The sequence below is a fragment of the Taudactylus pleione genome, unplaced genomic scaffold, assembly GCF_031769625.1.
Source record: "Taudactylus pleione unplaced genomic scaffold, aTauple2 ptg000016l, whole genome shotgun sequence".
Lineage (NCBI taxonomy): Eukaryota > Metazoa > Chordata > Amphibia > Anura > Myobatrachidae > Taudactylus > Taudactylus pleione.
Genome location: NW_028284418.1, coordinates 46,468,677 through 46,489,288, shown reverse-complemented (window position 1 = coordinate 46,489,288; position 20,612 = coordinate 46,468,677). Strand labels below are relative to the sequence as shown.

Sequence of the window (20,612 nt, the reverse complement as noted above, 5' to 3'; positions counted from 1 at the left end):
GGTTAAAATACTGACACATAATACTCTAGGAGATTAATCCCTGCTGTATATGTAGTGTTAATTATAATTTACATTTATACTGTGCAAATCCATCAAGCAAATTCCAGATACACAAGGCCAAATATTTTAATACAAGAATGAAGCATTCAGAAACCAGACAGATCTTATCTGAGCCACAGAGACTTTTCCGCAATCACATTCTCCAAACTAATCAGGAAAGTTTCCTGACCACACAAAACAAAACACAGTCCCAAATTGGAGTCTCACATTGTTTGGAGCTATTAAACTTTGCAAAAGTCGAGAGAGATCTCGAGAGAGAGATATCGAGACAGGGCTTAAAGTGGTCCTGGAGAGGTGGTGGAACTCCTCTCCTCGACCGCATATTCGGAGCTAGTCTAAGAGGCCAGAACAAGTGTGAAAACTGTTACACACACACACACACACACACACACACACACACACACACACACAGTTGTGTATAGGCAACTATAAAATGTGAATGGCCGGGGTCTTTGTGGGCTATGAGTGTCAAATACATCTTAGATGCTGTTTTAGAACTCCTGCCATTAGCGGAAACTACAATGTTAGGTCACTTAATAAAAAAAATAAAAAAATAAGTTCTATATCATCATTGTAACTCTATTACTTTTCATCCTCCTACGTCTCTCCAGCATCATCCTCCTGTATCTCTACAGTGCCACCCCACTTGCTACTCATCAGCTCCATCCTCCCTGCATCTCACCCGCTTTATCCTCCATGCGTCTCTCCAATGAAATCCCCTCACCGTCACTTCAGCACAATCTTCCTGTGTTTCACAAGCATCAGCTCCAGCCCGCATCTCACCAGCGCAATTCCAGTGTCTTCACTCTAACAACATCCCCCCGTGTCTCTCCAGCTTACCTCCTTGTGTTCTTCCAGCAGCTCCCTGCCTGTGTCCCCCACCATCAGCTTCCTGCCCGTTTCCTCTCCCACCAGTAGCTTATCCCCCCTGTATCCCTCTAGAGCAGCTCCTAACCCGTGTCTCCTCTCCCACCAGCAGCTTGGCCCCACAAATTGAGTGACAGGAGGGGGAGACAGAGGGCGGAGGAGGAGCCAGAACATGGAGCCGGAAACCAAGGGGGGTTGGCGAACGCTGCCAGATAGAGTGGCCCTCTGTCCGTGGTACTTCTGCGCAGGGACATGGTAGAGGTGGAACTAGTGCAATCTACTATTACCAAATAAAAAGTATTTTAGGCTTATCTGAAATTCCACACAGGAAAGTCAATAGATAAGATGTGCCTGCGATTCTGATGATTAGGAAACCTTGAGTGGGGGGGCTCGGTCAGAGCCAGATGAGAAAGATCATATAGTGCAGTACTTATTATATCAGTTAAATGGTGCTATTAATAAAATATGCGTACTGGATAGCACTTGAAAAACAGCATGTAAATCAGAAGTTTCTGATCGCTCCTGCAGTATCCCTTAGTAACCCCAGCATATTTCAGATGGGTAGGTTATGAGCTTAAAACCAAGCAGAAATGACCCATCATCAGTGGTGATTTTCCAAACAGGATTTATCATAACATAACAAAGGGGATATGGAATACAGGAACAAGATACAACAATTAAATCCACTAAAACAGAAAAGAGGGCTGTGTGTGTGTTAGCCGTCGGCTAACTGAATTCATGTTCCCATGCACTGTGACGGCTTTGGCAAGTTTAGTTGACCACCCTGGCTTCTCTTGTTTGGTACCTTACCGTCTACATATATATGTGCTATTATGGTGAACTTCATCATGTTTTCTATTACTATTGAACTTTAATATATTTTTTTTGCATTTAAATGGATGTGCTGGCTCCTTTTTTATTATCACTACCAATGCTTATGTGCCAAGCACTCCAGCTTGTGGAGTTTGTTTAAGGAGTGCAACCAGGACTTGTTATATATATATATATATATATATTTGGGAAATCCGCATCTCAGCTTTCTCTTTACAGTTTGCGTTTCAGCATTTGAGCTAATTCCAGAGTGAAAGCCAACCTGCCTTGGAAATCATAGCTGCCTAATCTCCTGGAATGTTCAGGGTGGTGGAAATCACTGAAAAAAAGAGGCAGATCCCTACTTGCAATGAGCACCATCTGTCCCTAGCCTAATGGTGGGTGAACACTATAGCGATATATCTGCAGATCGAGTGATCTGCAGATGATGGTCATTCATACACACTTAACGACCATCATCTGCATGCTGCAGCGGGTCGGGCTGGCCTGGGAGTGTGTCCCGCCCCCTCCCCCACTCTGTGTACGGGCGATCGGCTGATCGTTCACAGACACATTGTCTGTACACACTGGCCGACAGGGGGCACGATATATTGGCCGATCAATTGATCGGCCAATATATCGGACAGTGTGTACCCAGCATAAGGGTTTAAGATTCATTGTGTACACAGGGTACTCTTCGTTGTCCTTGTAGTATCAAAACACACCTCTCACCACAACTTCTTGTTTGGTGAAAAATGAGGATATAGTGTGGGACCATTGACTGTACTTTCCTAATTTTCAAACCTCATATCCAGGAGATATGTAGGTGAGGTATGAATATAGAAACTTGGGGAGAGTTGATGGACCATATAGGTTATCAATTTAACAGCGCAAAGTGTGTGATGCCACTGGTTGTGTCATGACGTTCCTGTGCACACCCACACGAAGGTGAGTGTGGCTTGATGCGATTTGAATTGCTGTGCTACTACTTAACCCATCTTACATGCAGCCAAGTACCCTTCTTGGTGAATTGCCGACTCTACTTACATCAATATGGGGGGGGGGGGGGGGGGGGGGAGGGGGGGTTATGGACAGTAGGATACATTAAATATGTCACATACATTACGATGTATACATTACCATGGTCTAGGCACCATTAAGCACGGAACATTTTTGATTCTATATTATTACACATAAATTTATTCTTAAGGTTTCTCTAATGGAATTAAAAAAATATATTCCTACTAAAAAACAGGCCCTGTAGCTTGGTGCTCAGCATAGGCCATGCGGTCAATCATTGTAGAGCAGGGTTCTTCAACCTTTGGCCCTCCAGCTGTTGTGGAAGTACACATACCAGCATGCCCTGCCACCGTTTTGATTATAACAACATGCTAAAACTGTGGCAAGGCATCCTGAGATCTGTAGTTCCACAGCAGCTGGAGGGCCAAAGACCCCCTTCTGTACAGTAATAAACGTAGTAATAAGTCAATAAAAAGCAGGTTTTAGAGATAGACTATAATAAAGAAAGAATAAAAAAAAATACTTCAAATTGATAAAAAGGAGCAAAGGTCCTGGAGGAAAGACAAAAGGGACAGTCACAGAGTCCATACTCGCAATAAACTGGAGAATTTACAGCAATCACTGTGGGCAGGATGCAACTTTTTTCTAAGTGGTATTAGTTATATAGCAGAATTTAAAAAGAGTTAGACAGGAGTTAAACAGGAGGAACACAGGATAATAACATTAAAAAAATTCTTTACAACTTGTTAACAATTGAAACGGATCTTCTGAGCTTCTAGAAACCTTGCAACTCAGCCACCAGATTTCATTGTAACCTGGACACAGCTTCAAACTCAATTTGTTTATTATATACTATTGAAGTTGTGCCTTTACATCTACCAGCACTGTTCTTCCTTTCATCTGATTTTTTAACATCTTAACTGTGCTGTTCCTGTATCTCACTCTCATCACTACTACTGCCATTTCTCTCCCAATACCCTCACCTACACTATGGACCTCATTCAGAGGCGTTCGCAAAAAGCGAGTGCTCGCTCTGAATCAGGGCGGACGCTTTTTCTTTTTTTTAACCCGGCCTCCTGGGCGCTCGCTAAGCTGTGGGTGACCACCCACAGCTTTTGCGAGCGGCCAGGTGATGGTCGCGATTATTGCGACCATCGGTCTTGCGACGAGACCCTTGTGGTAGGGTCTCGTCTGCCGCAAGCCCCAGTGAGCTTCCTGCTCAAATAGAGCAGGAAGCTCACTGTTGACATCACAAGTGATGTCAGTAGGGCCGCCCACAAACGGCAGGCGTTCCTTCAGGAACGCCTCCGTTTGTCCAGCCACCCCCACTCTCCGCCTACAAAACAGGGTGAGCTGTCGATCAACATCGACAGTCACCCCGTTTGTAGCGAGCCCCGGAGTGAGTAATTTTCTCACTCACTGCGGCGCGTGCGCAGTGCCCCACCATCGACCCGCTTGCGAGCAGGTCTGAATGAGGACCTATGTCTTTCCTTTCTTCTGCTCGACCCATCACTCAGAAGCTACATAATACTTTCCTCTACCACCAGTTCCCATCTCTTTCCTCCCTCCATAGTCCCCTCCACCTTCTTCTCTAACTCCTTGATCTCCTCTGTCTCCCTTCATCCCATCTAGTGCTCTCCACCACATCTCCCATAACTTCTAAGCACTGCACCATCCCTTTATTTCAAGTTACACCTCTTTTTAACCCACGCCACACTAAACCTCCACCTTGCCCACCACCTGCTGTCACCCTTCCTCATTCAGAAGTCCACCCCATACCCACACTCTCCTTATCCCACTGCACTAAATCAATCTCAACCACACTACAGCAATCCTAACAGTCTCCTTCTCTCTCCTCCCAACCATGTCCCTCACTCCTGTCTCCTCTGGAAAGCCAGTTCTGTCTATAATCAACTGGTTCCCATCCATGACTTCACCAAATCCTGTATTTACCCATCTGACACCACCTCTCCTGCAGCTATCTCCTTTGGGGGCCTCACATTCTTTCAACTGGAGGTTGCCACAGTGTTGGGGTACTTCTATCGTCTGGTCACTCCCACCTACTCTTACCTTCTAAACTCTCCATTTCATTACTTCCATTCAATGCTCATATCAGTTGCCTCTTCCAACTTCCTCGAGTAGCTGCCTTTCTTCGTCCCCATGGCCTTAACTCAAAATTCCATGTTAACTTTGCTTCTTGGCTCCTAATCTTCAAATTGTCTCTCAAGACCCCTTTCTTCCTCAGAGTTTTCCTGCGCTCATCCTAACCCACTACTCCATGTTCCTTCCTTACAATCCAGCCCATCTGTGTCACCCTGTTTGTCTGCACCCTCCCTTTTAGAATGTAAGCTCTCACGAGCAGGGCCCTCTTACCTCATGTGCTTCGTCATCCCTTACTTCTATTTTAATTTACAACAGCACCTGACACTTGGTTGCTGACACCATGCTGCTTATTTAAGTGTTATGCTGCAATGTTTATAAATCATGTATTTGTCCTGTATTGTTTGTACTGTTAAACAAATGAGCACACAAGAAAGTTATTATGTACTTTGTAAGGCGCCATAAATAAAGCAGCATAATAATAATAATAATAATAATAATAATAATAAAAGAAGAAGAAGAAGAAGAAGAAGAAGAAGAAATGCGGTCAAACCCCGAAAATGCAAGTTTGACCGCATTTCTCATATGCACCAAGCCTCAGGATGTGATGCACTCTGGGGCTTGGATGCTATGGGAAACCCCATTTTCAGATGGCATTACCCTATAGAAGCCTATGGGCTTAAATGAGAAGAGTGCTGTGAGAGATTGGATGCCTCCCAGCACCCCCGCGGCATGCGCAGAAGGACGCCAGAGTGACTTCTGGCCCATAGTCCCTCATTCGCAAAGAACTGCTCTTACCAGGAGAGCGGTCCTTTGCACAGATCTTCATGCATTACCAACGCCGGGGTGCGCGAGAAGAGCGGCGGGATGCACGAGAAGAGCGCTGGGATGCACGAGAAGAGGGGCGGGATGCACCGCAGCCCGAATGCGATGCATCATGCATCCCGTTCTGTATCTTGTAACATCAAAGCACAATAGTAGAGCTATGTAAATAAATAAAATGGCCATTTAGGCCAAAACAGATACAGAAACAAGATAGGTTGCAATGTTAACACAGAAATTTACATAGTGAAACCCATAACACAGCAGCTATTGTTACTCTTCCTGTTTGTCTTTGTCTGCTGAACATTGTCTGTGTTACTATTTACACAGTGACTCAGAGCCAAACAATGCTGCTCTGATAATGGCCTATGGTGTGACTCCACCAGGACAATCTCCCTAATCTCACCTCCCTAGTACTGAGCATTGTACCCAGTGCCAGATATCAGGGGATTTCAGAGAGAGACAGAGAGAGAGAACTCAGCACGCACCACTTTTAAATCACTCACAATAATACATAATGGGGGTTTGGTTCAAGGATTGATCAATGCATTTAAGCCTGCAGCCCACATCACAGGACCCCACTTCTCTGAAGGTCCTACACTGTCTGTCATACTTATGGAAACCTGGTAGCTGCTATAATAGAGTTTAAACTGAAAACATGTTAACTGGTTTAAAGCTCACCTGCCAACTAACTTATGGCTTTTCAAGGCAAGACAGTCACCAAACAGCTTCCATCATACTACCAAAAAGGCAGCTGACATATTAATATAAATGAGCTTGCACAGGGGTGCATGAGAAAGCTATGATCACAAAAGTTTTAATTAAAAATTAACCAAATAAAGTAAAAAATCCACTGCACTCGCCACTCCCAGATTTGGGGTGCAAACCTGCACTTGCCATTTCCAGGCCTGGGGTGCAAAGTGGCCTTTTCTATTTTTATTTATGTAAGCATTGTGGTCACAGCCACTTTGCACCCCAGGCCTGGAAATGGAGAGTGCAGGTTTGCACCCCAAATCTGGGAATGGCGAGTGCGCAGAATGATGCACGTGGGGGGTGCTGGGAGGTATCCGATTGGATCCCTCTCATGATAGGAGATGGCGTTACCCACCACACCCAAGCCTTGGAGTGCATCGCATTCTGGGGCTTGGTGCATATGAGAAATGCAGTCAAAACCGCATTTTCTGGGTTTCACCGCATTTCTGCCTTTGCTGCATCCCGCACGGAGATAAAGTGGAGAAGTTGCTCAGAGCAAAACAATCAGCTTCTAATGCAGGGTACGCACTGGCCGACATATCGGCCGTTCAATTGAACGGCTGATATATCGTGTGTGCATCGGCCAGTGTGTACCAGTGATATGTCTGTGAACAACGTCATTCACAGACATAACGTGTCGACTGCGCTGCACAGCCGATGCCCTATATATCTGCAGATATATTGGTGCATTGTTCTGTGTGTACGGGCGGTCAGCCGACCACCTGTACACTTTTTGCACGTGCCGGTGGCGATTGACAGCTCAACTGGGCGGGCACATGTAAATGTCCACCCAGTTGTGACGTCAGTCACGACTTATCGGGCAGTCTGCATGAAGAACATATGTTCTGCACAGTCTGAAGATGAGTCAATCAGCAGATATACAGTATATCGGTCAGGTGTTCCTGTAAAACGACAGTTAGAAGCTGATTGGTTAGCACTGCATCTCTCTCCGCGTTTTGATAAATCTCCCCCAGAATATCAGCAGACAGAGGGGGCAGATGTTTTGATGCAAAGGAAGCGGGTTACTGGACAGTTACGGTCCACATTCAGAATGTGTTGAGCTTATGGTGTCGACCTTCTGAATGTAAAACCTTTTTATTGTCGATCAATCGACCAATATCCAAGGAAATAACATAGGTTTAGATTTGTTAGCGGTCATGGATAATTAATAACTTTGTATACAATTACGCCCACGTTCACTGTGGCTATTCACGGCACAAACATGCCCGCAAATCGTGCTATGTGTTACGCTATGGCACGTCCCCGATCGTGGGAGTCCATCTCGCACCACACATAGCACGATTCGCTGCGCTATTGACAACAATGTAGCTGGGCAGATCTGTATGTACCCCAATCTTTTAACTACTTATTTTAATAGGGAAGTTCATCAGGAATTGTAAGTTTGTGACCAGGAATTTTCAAATTGGAATCAGGAGATCCAGATTTTCATAGTGAAAACACTGTTTGTACCACTGGCAGTGCCCCAGCAAGTCATTATGTCACACCATAAGCCTGCTCCATGTATGGGTGAGCAACATTAGGTCACTTGCTCAGTGTTTTAGGTGCCCTCTAAGTATTGGCATCGTATGCATCTGCCCAACTTCTCCTAATGGTAGAACCAGCCCTGCCAGTAGGGGGAATAATGTTATTACAATAAGATGCCCAAATTTGCCAGAAGTCGTGCCATCAATAGCTTGCAGGTACTTAATCTAGTCTATTGATGATGATAAACACCTGTTAAAAACCATATCGTGTACCATGTAGTTAAGGTGCACTCCATTAAACTGTAACATGCATGAACACTACGGGCCGGATTCACACGCAGTCGGCACTATGGCTGCATCTTTTTACAGAGGCGTGGTGGCGATAATATGCAAATGCTAGTTTCAGCTTTCCCCTCGTACACTAGTGTGCACCTAAATGAGACGCCCACTTCCAGTGTTGTGGCACACTGTATCATCGCTGGTGGTGCACCTATGGCAGGTGCAGTGTCTCAGTTTTAACATGGCCGCTGGAACTCATCGTCTGACTGCTGTCACTGACATGCCTACAACACTACCATAACATACTTTTTGCGTTTACATCAGACCACCTCCCAGTCACCACCCAGGAATGCCCGTGGTTTTCCCTCCCCATGTTTAATACCAGCAATCACAAATGATGTTTAATACCAGCGATCACAAATGCAATAGCGCATGTGTGTACACTCAGAGTAACCTGTGCGCTGTAGGGGATTACAGAACATTTTGAACATGCACAGCAGCAAATATTTGCTCACCTATGTAATTATATTGGCTTTGCGTGCACAGGATTCGGTCAGGAAGTAGACGGTCGCAATGCCGACCGCCGGCTTCCCGACTGTCAAATTCTGGCATGGTACTAATGACAGGCGTCGCAAACCCAACGCCTGTCATTAGACCTACGCCAGGGGGCCGACACCGGGCATACCAATCAAAGGGGGGGTTAGGGTTAGGCACCCCCCAGGCAGACTTAGGTTTAGGCTGCGGGGACAGTTAGGGTTAGGCACCCCTAAAGGAGGGTTAGGGGATAGAATAGGGTTAGGGGTTAGTTATACTTACCTTTTTTGCTGTCAGGAGCTTCACCCCTGCCGGCCTTCTGCTGTGGAATTTTAACTGCCGGCCATGTGGCCGGCGTGATTACATACTGATTCCGCGTGCACTTAGGGTGCGCCTCCAAATCAGACAATGTGTGCTCAAATAAGTATAATAGGTTTTAGAAAAAGAAAATGTACATGCAATATGAACGGCTGTGTGTATGAAAACTGTAATTATTACGTTTATTTTTTCCCCATAGACAGAATGATTCTGCCGGCACGAAGATTCAAACCACTCCGTGGTCTCAACCAGCTGCATAAGGAGGAGGGCGTATAAGGGATATATAATTCCCCAAACTGAAGCCTGGTTTAGGAAAACATTTCACAACAGTTTACACATATGGATTGCCATGTAAAACAAGAATTAGCCCCGTGCTAACAGCCAGAGGCCTTTCTAGCCAGTCCTACTGTTTAGCAGTACTGAGACTTGTTTACCACTTTGATCTGACAGCCAGATGTTGTTTCTCAAAGCCCGGCAGTCTCTGCTGTATGTAAAAGCAGCATTGTGCAATACAACAAATCACTAAGAATAAGGACACGAACACACAGTATATACAGCAGAGAAAAGTTATATTGATGAGAGGAGTATGCAAACATTTGCATACAAAGGCAAATAAAATCACTGAAACTTAAGATCTGCCAAATCGATGGCCCTGAACACCTGTAATGCCCATAAGGTGTGAGGCCATATAACTGAAGCCACATCACAGACACTTTGGGGCAATGGTCTTCTTTTAAACTTTTTTTTTTTTTTGCAGATCTTGAAACACTTTCTTATACCGGTCTCTTACATATGAAATAAGCATTATCACTTATCAGGATGTTTAAAGTACAGGAAGAACATCCAGAGAAAATAGTTAGAAATAGAAACAATGCTTAAAGGAAATGGTCAAGAACTACTCAGAACTTTGGTTCAGGACTTATGACAACACTTTTCTATAGAAGCAGGTAACAGCCATGGTTTCTTATACTGATTTCTGTGTAAACCAGCCAGTCTGACATAACAGAGATTATGTGTTAACAACCCCAAATTTCCTATAGCTTGCTTCTGATATTCAGATGCGTGGAAAATGAGATGAGATGTGATATAGCCATTAAGGAGTGTCACATATTATATTTCTGGAGAAGCAATAAATAATATGCTAATGTTAGAGGAGACGCATGTAGTGTTGCAAGGCTATAACAGTAGGTTACATCTATGGCTGGCCAGTCAAGCTCATCAGGAGATATCACCATCCAATTATAGCCTACTCTTCAATGTAGTCCCAACTGTCTCAATTTGGGTGGGACAACGTCAAACACTCATACCTCAAAAGGAGCGGCCCTTGCATCAAAGTGGGCAGAGATTTGACAAACGTGGTTATTTTTGCAGATCGGGGACAAGGTTCCAGCGAGACTCTGCTAGCACCCGGAGTCTTTCTTACTGAAAATGTGTCTAATGGTGGGTACACACTGGGCGATATTACTGAGCGACTGCACGATTACGTCATCGTAGTCATGCAAGCGCTCAGTAATCGTGCACTCTTATGTCGGAAACGACCAGCGATGCGCACTCCCGCATTGTCCATCGCCTGAACATGCAGCACAATCTGACGACCTCGTCAGGTTGCTGCATGTTGGGGAATGGGGGAGAGAGCCCGGCGCTGAACAATATCGTTAATGATATCGTTCAGCGGCTGTGCTCAGTGTCATGAACGACATTGAGCACAGCCTGCCGGGGACACAGTACACGATATCGCTCAGGGAGCATATCGTGTAGTGTGTACGCACCATAAGTCGGGACGCACCAACAGACTGTGTTGATTAATTTGATATGTGACACTTGAATATCTGTGAGCACCTGACTCTCTGAATCTGTATACGAAGTGCTACAATGTAGCAGCTGCATTTTTTTTCATTTCAAGTTCCCTTGTTCATATACAGACTTAGGTGCACACAGATATACAAGTATCACTTATCAAATTAATCAGCGCAGTCTGCTGGTGCATCCTAGTCACACTGCGACTTAGACAAATTTTTGGAAATAAAGGATGCCCGACACTAGCAGATCAGCACGGGACCTGGCGGCTCTCTCACCAGACAAGTTGCGCCATGGCATACTGAGACTAGATGTTTGAGGACCCATCTGTATTTTGGCCAGTTATGCATGTATGAAATGTTGGAATGTACAGTATGATAGACACTATGCAACATTCAATTCTGGAGACAAATTCTGCATTATTAGCAGCGATACCAGTTACTTGTCCAAGGTCTGACAATAATCAATTGGATGGAGAAAGACTGCTATCACCTTGCGTGTGCTCCTTTCAACACCACTAATAGGACTCAGTTATGTCCAAAGTGATCCGGCTACTTGGCACATCCAGACCTTGCCCTATATGACAGGCCAAATTAGCAGCTGATCCTGGTACTCGGGCAGAGCAGCAGAATCAGCTCCTGTTTAGCTGGCTTAAATCAAATGGGGATATTACCCTTGTCAGGAGCAGACTTACACCCCATGTAAGGACTGCATGTTGTACTGTGCATACCATTACTACAAAGATAGATGAACAAAGTAAAAGGCATTGTCTGTCTCCATTGTGCCAACACACAAACAGACATCTTCTGGACTGAACAGATACTCATGAGAGTGCAGCCTATTCATTCACCAGAAACTAGTAACAACACTTATGCTGTATAGGGAGGATAGGTAAAACGGTCTACACTCCAAAATGGTCTTGTATTTCAGCACACATTATTTTTTATTTTAAAAGATAATATTTAAAGAGGCTTTTTTTTTTTTTACACACTTTTAGAGTTTTGTTTCATCTGCTTGTGCCTGAAAAGTGCATTAAAAATAGGATCAATGGTTTATTTTGGGCTCATGCACACCCCTACGGTCTAAAATGTAAATAGAGTGCTTTGTCATACTGTCTCATGAGTGATCATGTGTTACCAACACTATTGACACAATTTAATTAGTTTTTACCTATTTTCCCAGTGCATGTAGGAAAAAGCTCTAAGAAAGAGTGTTCATTATATGAAGCTATTCCAAGAAAAAACTCCTGCATAAGACTAATTAGCTCTGCAGACCCCATTATTATCAATGGGGACTACGGTCTATGGAGGAGATTTAATAAAGCTTGGAGAGAGATCTAATTGGAAATAAATAGCACCAACCAATCATCTCCTAACTGCCACTTTACAGGCTCTCTATGTCTATGGAGACATATTTGGAGGAATATACCTCTGAAAACTTACACTGTGTGCATGCATGGTGTCAGATTCTCAAGAGGAGCCTTTCAAAAACGTTAAAGACTCCTCCTCCATCCCTGCCAGTTACATTTAGTACATACCGGGAACATTTTAGTAAAAAATGAAAAAGTATGTCGCAAGATGGACTGTTAAGCTGGCCACACACTAGACCAACTTACATCCAACCAGCCATATAGTTGATTGGTTGGAATGAAAATCTGGTAAGGTATGAAAGCAAATGAGGGAGGGAGAGGGAGAGGGAGAGGGAGAGGGAGAGGGAGAGGGAGAGAGAGAATGTAAAGTATTTTTATGACATGTTCTTATTTTCATTAAAAAATATACTACTACCATCAGCATAGTATTTCATTGCTCACTTATATTATTAAATGAACTTTTTTTTTTTTTTCCGGTTGATGACTTTTATTTGACTTTACCTGTTCCATATTTCAAGCACACCCTTGCGAAACCGATGAGCTCATTGTGTATATTGCCAAACTAGAAATATACTTCCAGTACCTTCCCAAATGTCAGATTACTCTGATAACACACAAGAGAAAATACAAAGCGGCAGTTGCACAGATTCTGGCGTGTGCTAAACTTTACTTTCAAAGTTTTTGAACAGTCATATTAATCAAACAGAACAATACTCACATTGCAAACACCACTCATTCCCATTAACAATGTTTCCACTGACAAACAATCTACTTGTAGATTGTGAGCTATTAAACACCTTTTAAAAGTTCTACTGGAACTTCATAATAATAATCCATTCTGATAGCTCTTAATTATTACAGAATAGTTAAACCTTGCTCTATGGAGGAAAGCAGCACAGGACTCAGGAAGCCGGCAGTGTACCCCACCCATCCCCAGTGTAAGCCCTATAAGCACTCAGGTGTCATTAGTACAATGAAAGCTAAATGTGTGTACATAGGAAAGTGACAATTCTCCTCTGCATGACAATTCTCTTCTGCATGGACTGTCTGAGCATTTTACATTTTCTTTTTATTTCATACGTGTAACAAAGCAGGAAATAATATCATGCAGGGCTAATGCAGTCTATGAGGACTGTAGGGACACACCGCATCAACAACACGTGAGATTCCGGCATAAATACAGCTGTGGGACACAGGACAGACACTTACCCTGGAAATAGTTAAAGGCTGATCAAAGTCTTTCCCTCCGACTAGCCGGAATCCCCAGGGCGCGGGTCCTGCGATTACTATACGTTTCGTGGCCATCACGCTGCAGAGAGAATGAAGATGTTCCCCTATATCGGTTCCTTCCAGGCACAAGCTGTGTGTGGATGTTCCTGTAGAGCCGGAGCTGTCCCTGATTACTCAGCCCTCCGGCACATACATAGGGGTGTGGTGTGTCCCAACCATACAAAGACTTTCCAGCGTTAGAAAGATTCCCTCTTCTGGCAGCTTGCAGACATCTATTGGGCTCTCTGACTTGGGCTGGTCCGGGAACACTCCCTCCCCTCTCTGACACTGTGTCCATGTATGGAAGAGCAGGGATCCCAAACCTAGGGAATGTTACAGCACTGTGCATTCCTCACAGTCACAGATACCTCCTCTATACTTCCATACTATTTAGCACAGGCTTCTCTACCCTGAAAGAGCTCTGGGGAAAATATTTATTTTACTTTGTATATTTTATATATAATTATTTGAGACAGTTTAGGCCCATATTCAATTAGTTTCGCGTACGCGATAAAGTTTTACATGCCAACCTTTTTGCTACATCGCGTATTTTAGCCACGGAAACTTATCGGGCGCGTACCCGCAATTTGCCCTATTCAATTTGCAAAGTCAGAACAGGCGGAAAGTGTCAGAATCGGGGAAATCAGCCTGAACCCCTCAAAAAGATGCAGAAACATTGGGGATCAATGTAGTAGTGCCCAATTAGCTGTAATACAATTGTTTGGAGTACTTAAGTTCCCACAATTGCCACTAATTAGCGTATTTGCACAAGTGGTGAAGAATAGCATAAAGAAGTATTTTTTGGAGAATATAAGTAGTCCTGTTAAATTTGGGGTACCTGAAAATGGGTGCTACCATATTTTAGTGTCTCTAAAGTGTATTTTTAACAATTGTGAATTTCCACCCTCATAAAAGCACCTGCAATACCAAAAACACTTAACCCCTTCTTCGAGCACCCCCAGAACCTTATTTCGCTAGTTTGCAAACTTGTCCCCCCACTTTGTGCTTTTTGCCCCAAAAGTACTTTTTTGGGGTGTTCCTCACTTTTTTTTAGGTTTTTTGTTATGCAGTCATCCTTTGGGGGCTGTCCCAAGGGTGCTGAGAAGTCTCCCCACCTTTGCACCCCAAAATAAAAATGTAGCACTTCCTTTCTCCTGCTATTCAGAGACAAATCTTTTTTGCCTATTACTTTGCATTGCTTTTCTGTGTACGCAAAAAGCAGATGGAATTGAATACGGAGATAAGTTTCCGCCTAGCAAAAAGTCGCAATCGGCTATACTTTTTCGCGGATCTCGGCTTTTCGCTTCTAATTGAATACGGGCCTTAGGCTTGGGTAGAAGGTTAATATTGTATAAGAGGTCTTCCATACTTTGGGGTATATTACTAAGCAGTGGATTTTCAAAGCCATCCATTCTTTCAGATATTGCCTGCCAGATTTAAAAAAGCAATACTATGTAATGCAAAACAAGCCTGATTTTGCCTTTACTATTATTGGCCCTTTAAATATGGCAGGCAAAATCTGCAAAAATCAATGGTTGCGAAAATCCATTGCTTAAAAATTATACCCCTTATTATGTTTTCATTGATTGAGAACTGGAAGGGGGACTGTCTTGTTATTCTAAGTTGGACTGCCGATTTTCTTAAAAATTGCACCATTTTGTAGAGGAAACTCCTAGAAGTAACCTGCACTTTGTTTAATTTGATCAGTCAAGTTAAAGCTGAGCATTGACAAAAAATTTTTATTGACATCAATGCAAGAGATAGGTGTGGCGCCATGCGCGCGGCCGGTAAGGGGTGGGGGGTGAGGTGCTTTCTGCCTGTTGCTAAGCATTTTCTTGCACATAAGCACCTAGTTGCAGCATTGAAATGCATGTTAATTGACTATGTACCTGTAATGCCCAGGGGTGGTGACCGAGAATTAAGCCTGCGAAAACTTGAGTCCAAATGGATTTACAAGCTTGATACCATCTCCCCGAAAGGATTAAATGAAAATAACCCTTTCAACATATTTTTATGATTGTTTGAATGCACAGTGGTAATAATTGTTGTATATAAAATAAATCCAGGGTGAAATCTATGTAGGATAAGGCTGCCTAATGAGTTGACATTCCATTTTCTGTGAGTGGTGTGTGTAGTGAATGTTATAATGGTAAGGGGGGTGGGGCTGTAATGGGTGTTATACTGGTAAGAGGGATGTACATTGTGGAAGTTCTAATGCACTGGAGGCCCTATAATGTGACCTAATCTGAACTGGGGGCACTGTCATGGTACATAATATGAAGTGGGGCACTGTAATGTGGCACAATATGAACTGTAGGCACTTAAGTGTGGCGTAATATGAACTGGGAGCACTAAAGTGTGGCATAATATGAACGGGGAGCACTAAAGTGTGGCATAATATGAACTGGGAGCACTAAAGTGTGGCATAATATGAACTGGGAGCACTAAAGTGTGCCATAATATGAACTGGGAGCACTAAAGTGTGCTATAATATGAACTGGGAGCACTAAAGTGTGGCATAATAATTAAAACTTGGACACTAATGTGGCATACTATTAACTGAAGAGCATTGTAATGTTGCACAAAATGTATTTGAGGTACTATACTGTGACATAATATAAACTAGGGGCACTGTAATGTTGCACAATATGAACTGTGGGAACTACAGTATGGCATAATATGAACAGGTGGCACTACAATCCAGAATGATATGAACTGGGGGCACTACAATGTGTCATAATATGTACTGGGAACACTGCTATGCATATTGGGAAAATAGCAGTGTGTGGTAACAAGAGGCCTGACTCTGTTACACACAATGCCGATGTTGATCGAGTAAAGTGATTTTTTTGCTATTACGTGTGTGCGAAAAATCCCTAAAAACCTGTATGGAGCATGCGTTCCATAGAGAGGCGCTGTTGCAATTGAGACACATGGTATCAGAGATGTCTTGGAAAATTGCCGGGCATTCCAGGGTGGGGACTGGGAGATGGCTAAATAGAAACAGATGGTCCTATTTATGGGCGCTTTATGGGAGTGTCACTGAAGTGTTTGTGGCGCTCAATCTTTCACCTTGGAGGCCATACTCAGACAGGACTAGTGCAAGTTTTGATGGCGTGACCGATAGTAGTGTCTAAAGACCAATTTGGTATAACAGCGTGTACGGACACTGAAAATCCTTGTACATTCATACACATGTATGTACACCAAGAAAGGACTTTATAGTGGCATTTGTATAAAGTTGCAGACATGCGACCACCAATAGAACCTGCTTCTGTGTCCACCTCTGAATCAGCCCCAACGTGTACTAGCAGCACTACTATATGGCATATTGAGAACTGGAGGCACTACAATGTGGCATAATATGAATTGGGGGTATAGTGTGGCATAATGTGAATTAGGACACCACTATGGGCCATAAAATGGCATAGGGCAGTACTATGGGGCATAAAATGGCCTAAGGCACTACTATGGAGCATAAAATGGCCTAGGGCACTAATATGGGACATAAAATGGTCTAGGGCAGTATTATGGGGCATAAAATGGCCTAGGGCAGTATTATGGGGCATAAATGGCCTAGGGCAGTATTATGGGGCATAAAATGGCCTAGGGCAGTATTATGGGGCATAAAATGGCCTAGGGCACTAATATGGAGCATAAAATGGCCTAGGGCAGTATTATGGGGCATAGAATGGCCTAGGGCACTACTATGGGGTATAAAATGATATACATCATATGTGTATTGTTGCTCATTAATGCTGCTATTATGTGTCTCTGTCCCTGGGGTCTATTATTGTGAAACTGAATAGATCATTCATACCATTAAGTCATTAATCTGATCATCATCAAATAGTCTTTTATAAGTGTAGTTTCTGCATTGTAAGATACTGGATCAAATGTACTGGACTTCTTAAACATGGTATCTTTTCATCTGACATTTCCCATCATGAACCAGGAAAGAGGAGAAGTAATAAGTTGGAAGGGTAGAGAGGATAGGTCTCAGGAAAGAGAGAGGAAAGAGTGGACGAGAGAGATAGGGGGGGATAAGGGGGCAGGGCAGAGAGCAGGAGTCACGAGAGAGAGAGAGAGAGAGAGAGAGAGAGAGAGAGAGGCAGAGCAGAAAGGATACCAGGAGAGAGAGAGGATAAGTGACAAGTTGACAGGGCAGAGAGGAGGGGTCCCAGGAGTGATAGATGTGAGGGGACAAAGTGACAGGGCAGAAAGGAGGGGCTACAGGAAAGAGGACAAGGTGCCAGGGCAGAGAGAAGGGCCCCAGAAGAGATAGAGGGGTCAAGATGGTAGAGGAGGGGTCCCTAGAGAGAGAAAGGAGAAGGGACAATGAGGCAGAGAGAAGGGGTCCCAATATAGAGAGGGGACATTGTGCCAGGGCAAAGAGTAGGAGGAACAATGTGGCAGGACAGAGAGTAGGGGTCCCAGGAGAGATAGTGAGAGAGAGAGAAAGATATAAAATCTGCACAATGATGAGAGAATACAGGGATAGAAGAAGACAAGGGAGGGAGAAGAGAGAGGAAAAACCCTGCACAATAGCTAGTTAATAATGGGCCCAAATTCTATTAAAGGGTTCATAATAATAACAACTGAGATGGCTTCCTGGGGAAGAGACAGTTAATAAATTATCAGCAGTGTTTAGAGCATGTCCCACTCAGGGCAGCCATCAGCAGCCAGGGATGGTAGGGAGAATAACTATGCAACGCCAACAGCATTTCAACTATGGCGTCGACTGCAAGCCAGCCAGAGCTTGTGGGATGGCATCCAATCAAGAGTAGGTGTTCCTGATTGGCTGCCGGTTCACGAGCTGTGATTGGCTAATGGCCGGCGCCATATGTGAAATGCCATAGGCGTTGTATAGCAATTCTCCCTGGCTTCCGCACAGCTGCCACATGGGCCCCCATCTCTCTCCACATTTGGAAAAGCAGTCAGCACTGATTCTACCTGTCTGGGTGCGCCAGCGTGACCAGCTGAAGAAACCTCTAAACCAGGTACACCCTGACCTTGCCCTGTGCTGCCCTCCCCACTCCAGCCAGCCTTTCATGCCCTATCTCCCCCTTTCCAACCAGTCTTTACTGCCCCATGCCTCAACCCGTAGTCCAGCCAGCCTTCCCTGTCTCCTCCTAGTCCAGCCAACCTTCCCTGCCCAGTCGTCATCCCCAGTCTAGCCAGCCTTCTCTGTCCTGTGCCTTCTCCCCCTAGAACAGCCAGCCTGTCAGGGTTCAGCCTAGGATCAGCCATCTCTTACCTCCGTGCCATCTTCCCCTGACTTCTCATTCGGTCAGATGTCTGGTGCAGTGATGGGCGAGGTGCTGAGCATTCTGCCTTAGGTGCTTGTGAACTTCCATGGTCGGCTGTGTGTGTCAGGGATCGGAGTTCCCAGCATGGGCGCCTCCATGACAGTTCCTATCATGTGACAGTACCCCAACCAATGGTAGCATGGTTTAGCTCAGCTGACGCTGTGCTCCAAGCATCTGCTAGCCCTGGGTATATATCTGGCTCCAGAACATCAGGAAGTTGCCTGATCAACAATTGTTACTCCTAGTGTGCTAGTAGAGTCCTTCTTCCAGGTTCCCTTGGTTATCTCGTTTTCCAGTGTTTCCTCGAGCTACAGTACGACCAACATCCCTGCCTGTGTATTATTAACAGTGTCTCCCGGAGCAGCAGTGCTAATTACATCTTTGCCTGAGTGCTTTACTTCCAGTGACAGTGCTATTACATCTTTAATATAGACAATTATGTACATATATAACAATTGCTGGCCAGCAAAATTTAAATCCTAATTGGATATTTCAGCACATATATATTATCCACACATAGATGTATGCCATCAACTCTCCTGACTGACTTACTAGGATCAGAGTACCCTTTGGACTGTATAGTATAGTTAGGAGCTATTTACTTCCTCCAATTTACAGAATCGCTGTAGTTTATTAGGTTTTCAAAACAATGGAATTTATAGCAGAAATTATGGCCCATCATCCATCAATATATTTTTGGTTATTTATTGTGACTAGATTTCAATGCATGTATTTTAAGGAAAGGAGTTTTTTCTGTCAAGCCTTTTTCTTTTGTTCTATTTTTCTATATTCTTCTAGCTACCATTGAAACAATATGTATTTTTTTGTTTGTTTGTTTTTGCTTTGCATAAAATATATATATGTATTTTCTATATAATCCTTATTTGATTATATGTTTTTATTATATTTTTATTATATTATTTTATATAGTAAATATTATTTTTATATGTATATTTTATTTTATAATTATTTAATTTAACTTTTGTAATGTATTAAGTTTTTTCTAATTAGTCCTCGAGAATTGTACTATATTATAATAATATGTTGTAGTCTCATGGGAATAGACTACGAAAAATCTATCTATGCATTAACATATTTAAAGTACATGCTAAAACCTATGTGATTAAGGCCTGATTAATTAGGCAAGCTACACCTGTGCATTTTCTGACTGGCAAATAAAAGGAGTGTCCCACACAAAGTGGAGACATGCTGACTGAGGAAGCCGCTGAGACTAGAGGCGAAGAAACGCATTTTTACTAAGTAGTGCTGGCTTAACGGATGCACATATACCGTCCGTGTGACATACAGACGGCTGACTTTTGGAGACTGGTAGTCTGACCCTGAGGGCCATTGCAGGCTCACCGCTAAACGGCTAAGGTGACGTCAGGCAGAGGACTTCTGTCTGCTGAGTGCACACCCGGAGGAAAGCGAGTGTGGGGTGTACCTGGAGACGGGCGCTGTGGTTGCGGACTCTGGCAGTGCACAGACGGTCAGGTGAACCATCTACACCTATGGGTTTTTCACCCTGACCCCTGATGACCAGGTGACGTTAAACGGAGGACCTCTGTTTTGCTGAATACACACTCAGAGAGAACGAGTACAGGGTAGTCCTTCGAGACGAGGGATACAGTCAAAGACCTTGGCAGCGGGCAGACCGTGAGGTGAACCATTTACACCTATGAGTTCATCACCCTGGTAATCTTTCTCCTTTTTTATAGCTAAATATATCTCTCATGGAAATAATTACAGCTAAATAGCTGAATATACCTTAACAGGATTATTGAACACTTTATAAAGAATAAAGGTACCTTTACGAATCTA

The 20,612-nt window shown here is 43.8% G+C and overlaps 1 protein-coding gene across 2 annotated transcripts in view; it reads right to left on the bottom strand.

The window, feature by feature from the left end:
• PDLIM1 (PDZ and LIM domain 1) overlaps positions 1-13,738 on the bottom strand; it is a 92,756-nt gene extending 79,018 nt beyond the window's left edge. The window contains exon 1 of one of the 2 annotated variants that reach the window (XM_088476011.1): positions 13,423-13,738. In XM_088476011.1, the coding sequence (XP_088332137.1) occupies positions 13,423-13,518 (96 nt within the window). In that variant the 5' untranslated portion in view covers positions 13,519-13,738. The remainder of the gene's footprint in view (positions 1-13,422) is intronic. The other variant, XM_088476004.1, reaches the window with a different exon arrangement.
• Between the last annotated feature and the right edge of the window lie 6,874 nt (positions 13,739-20,612).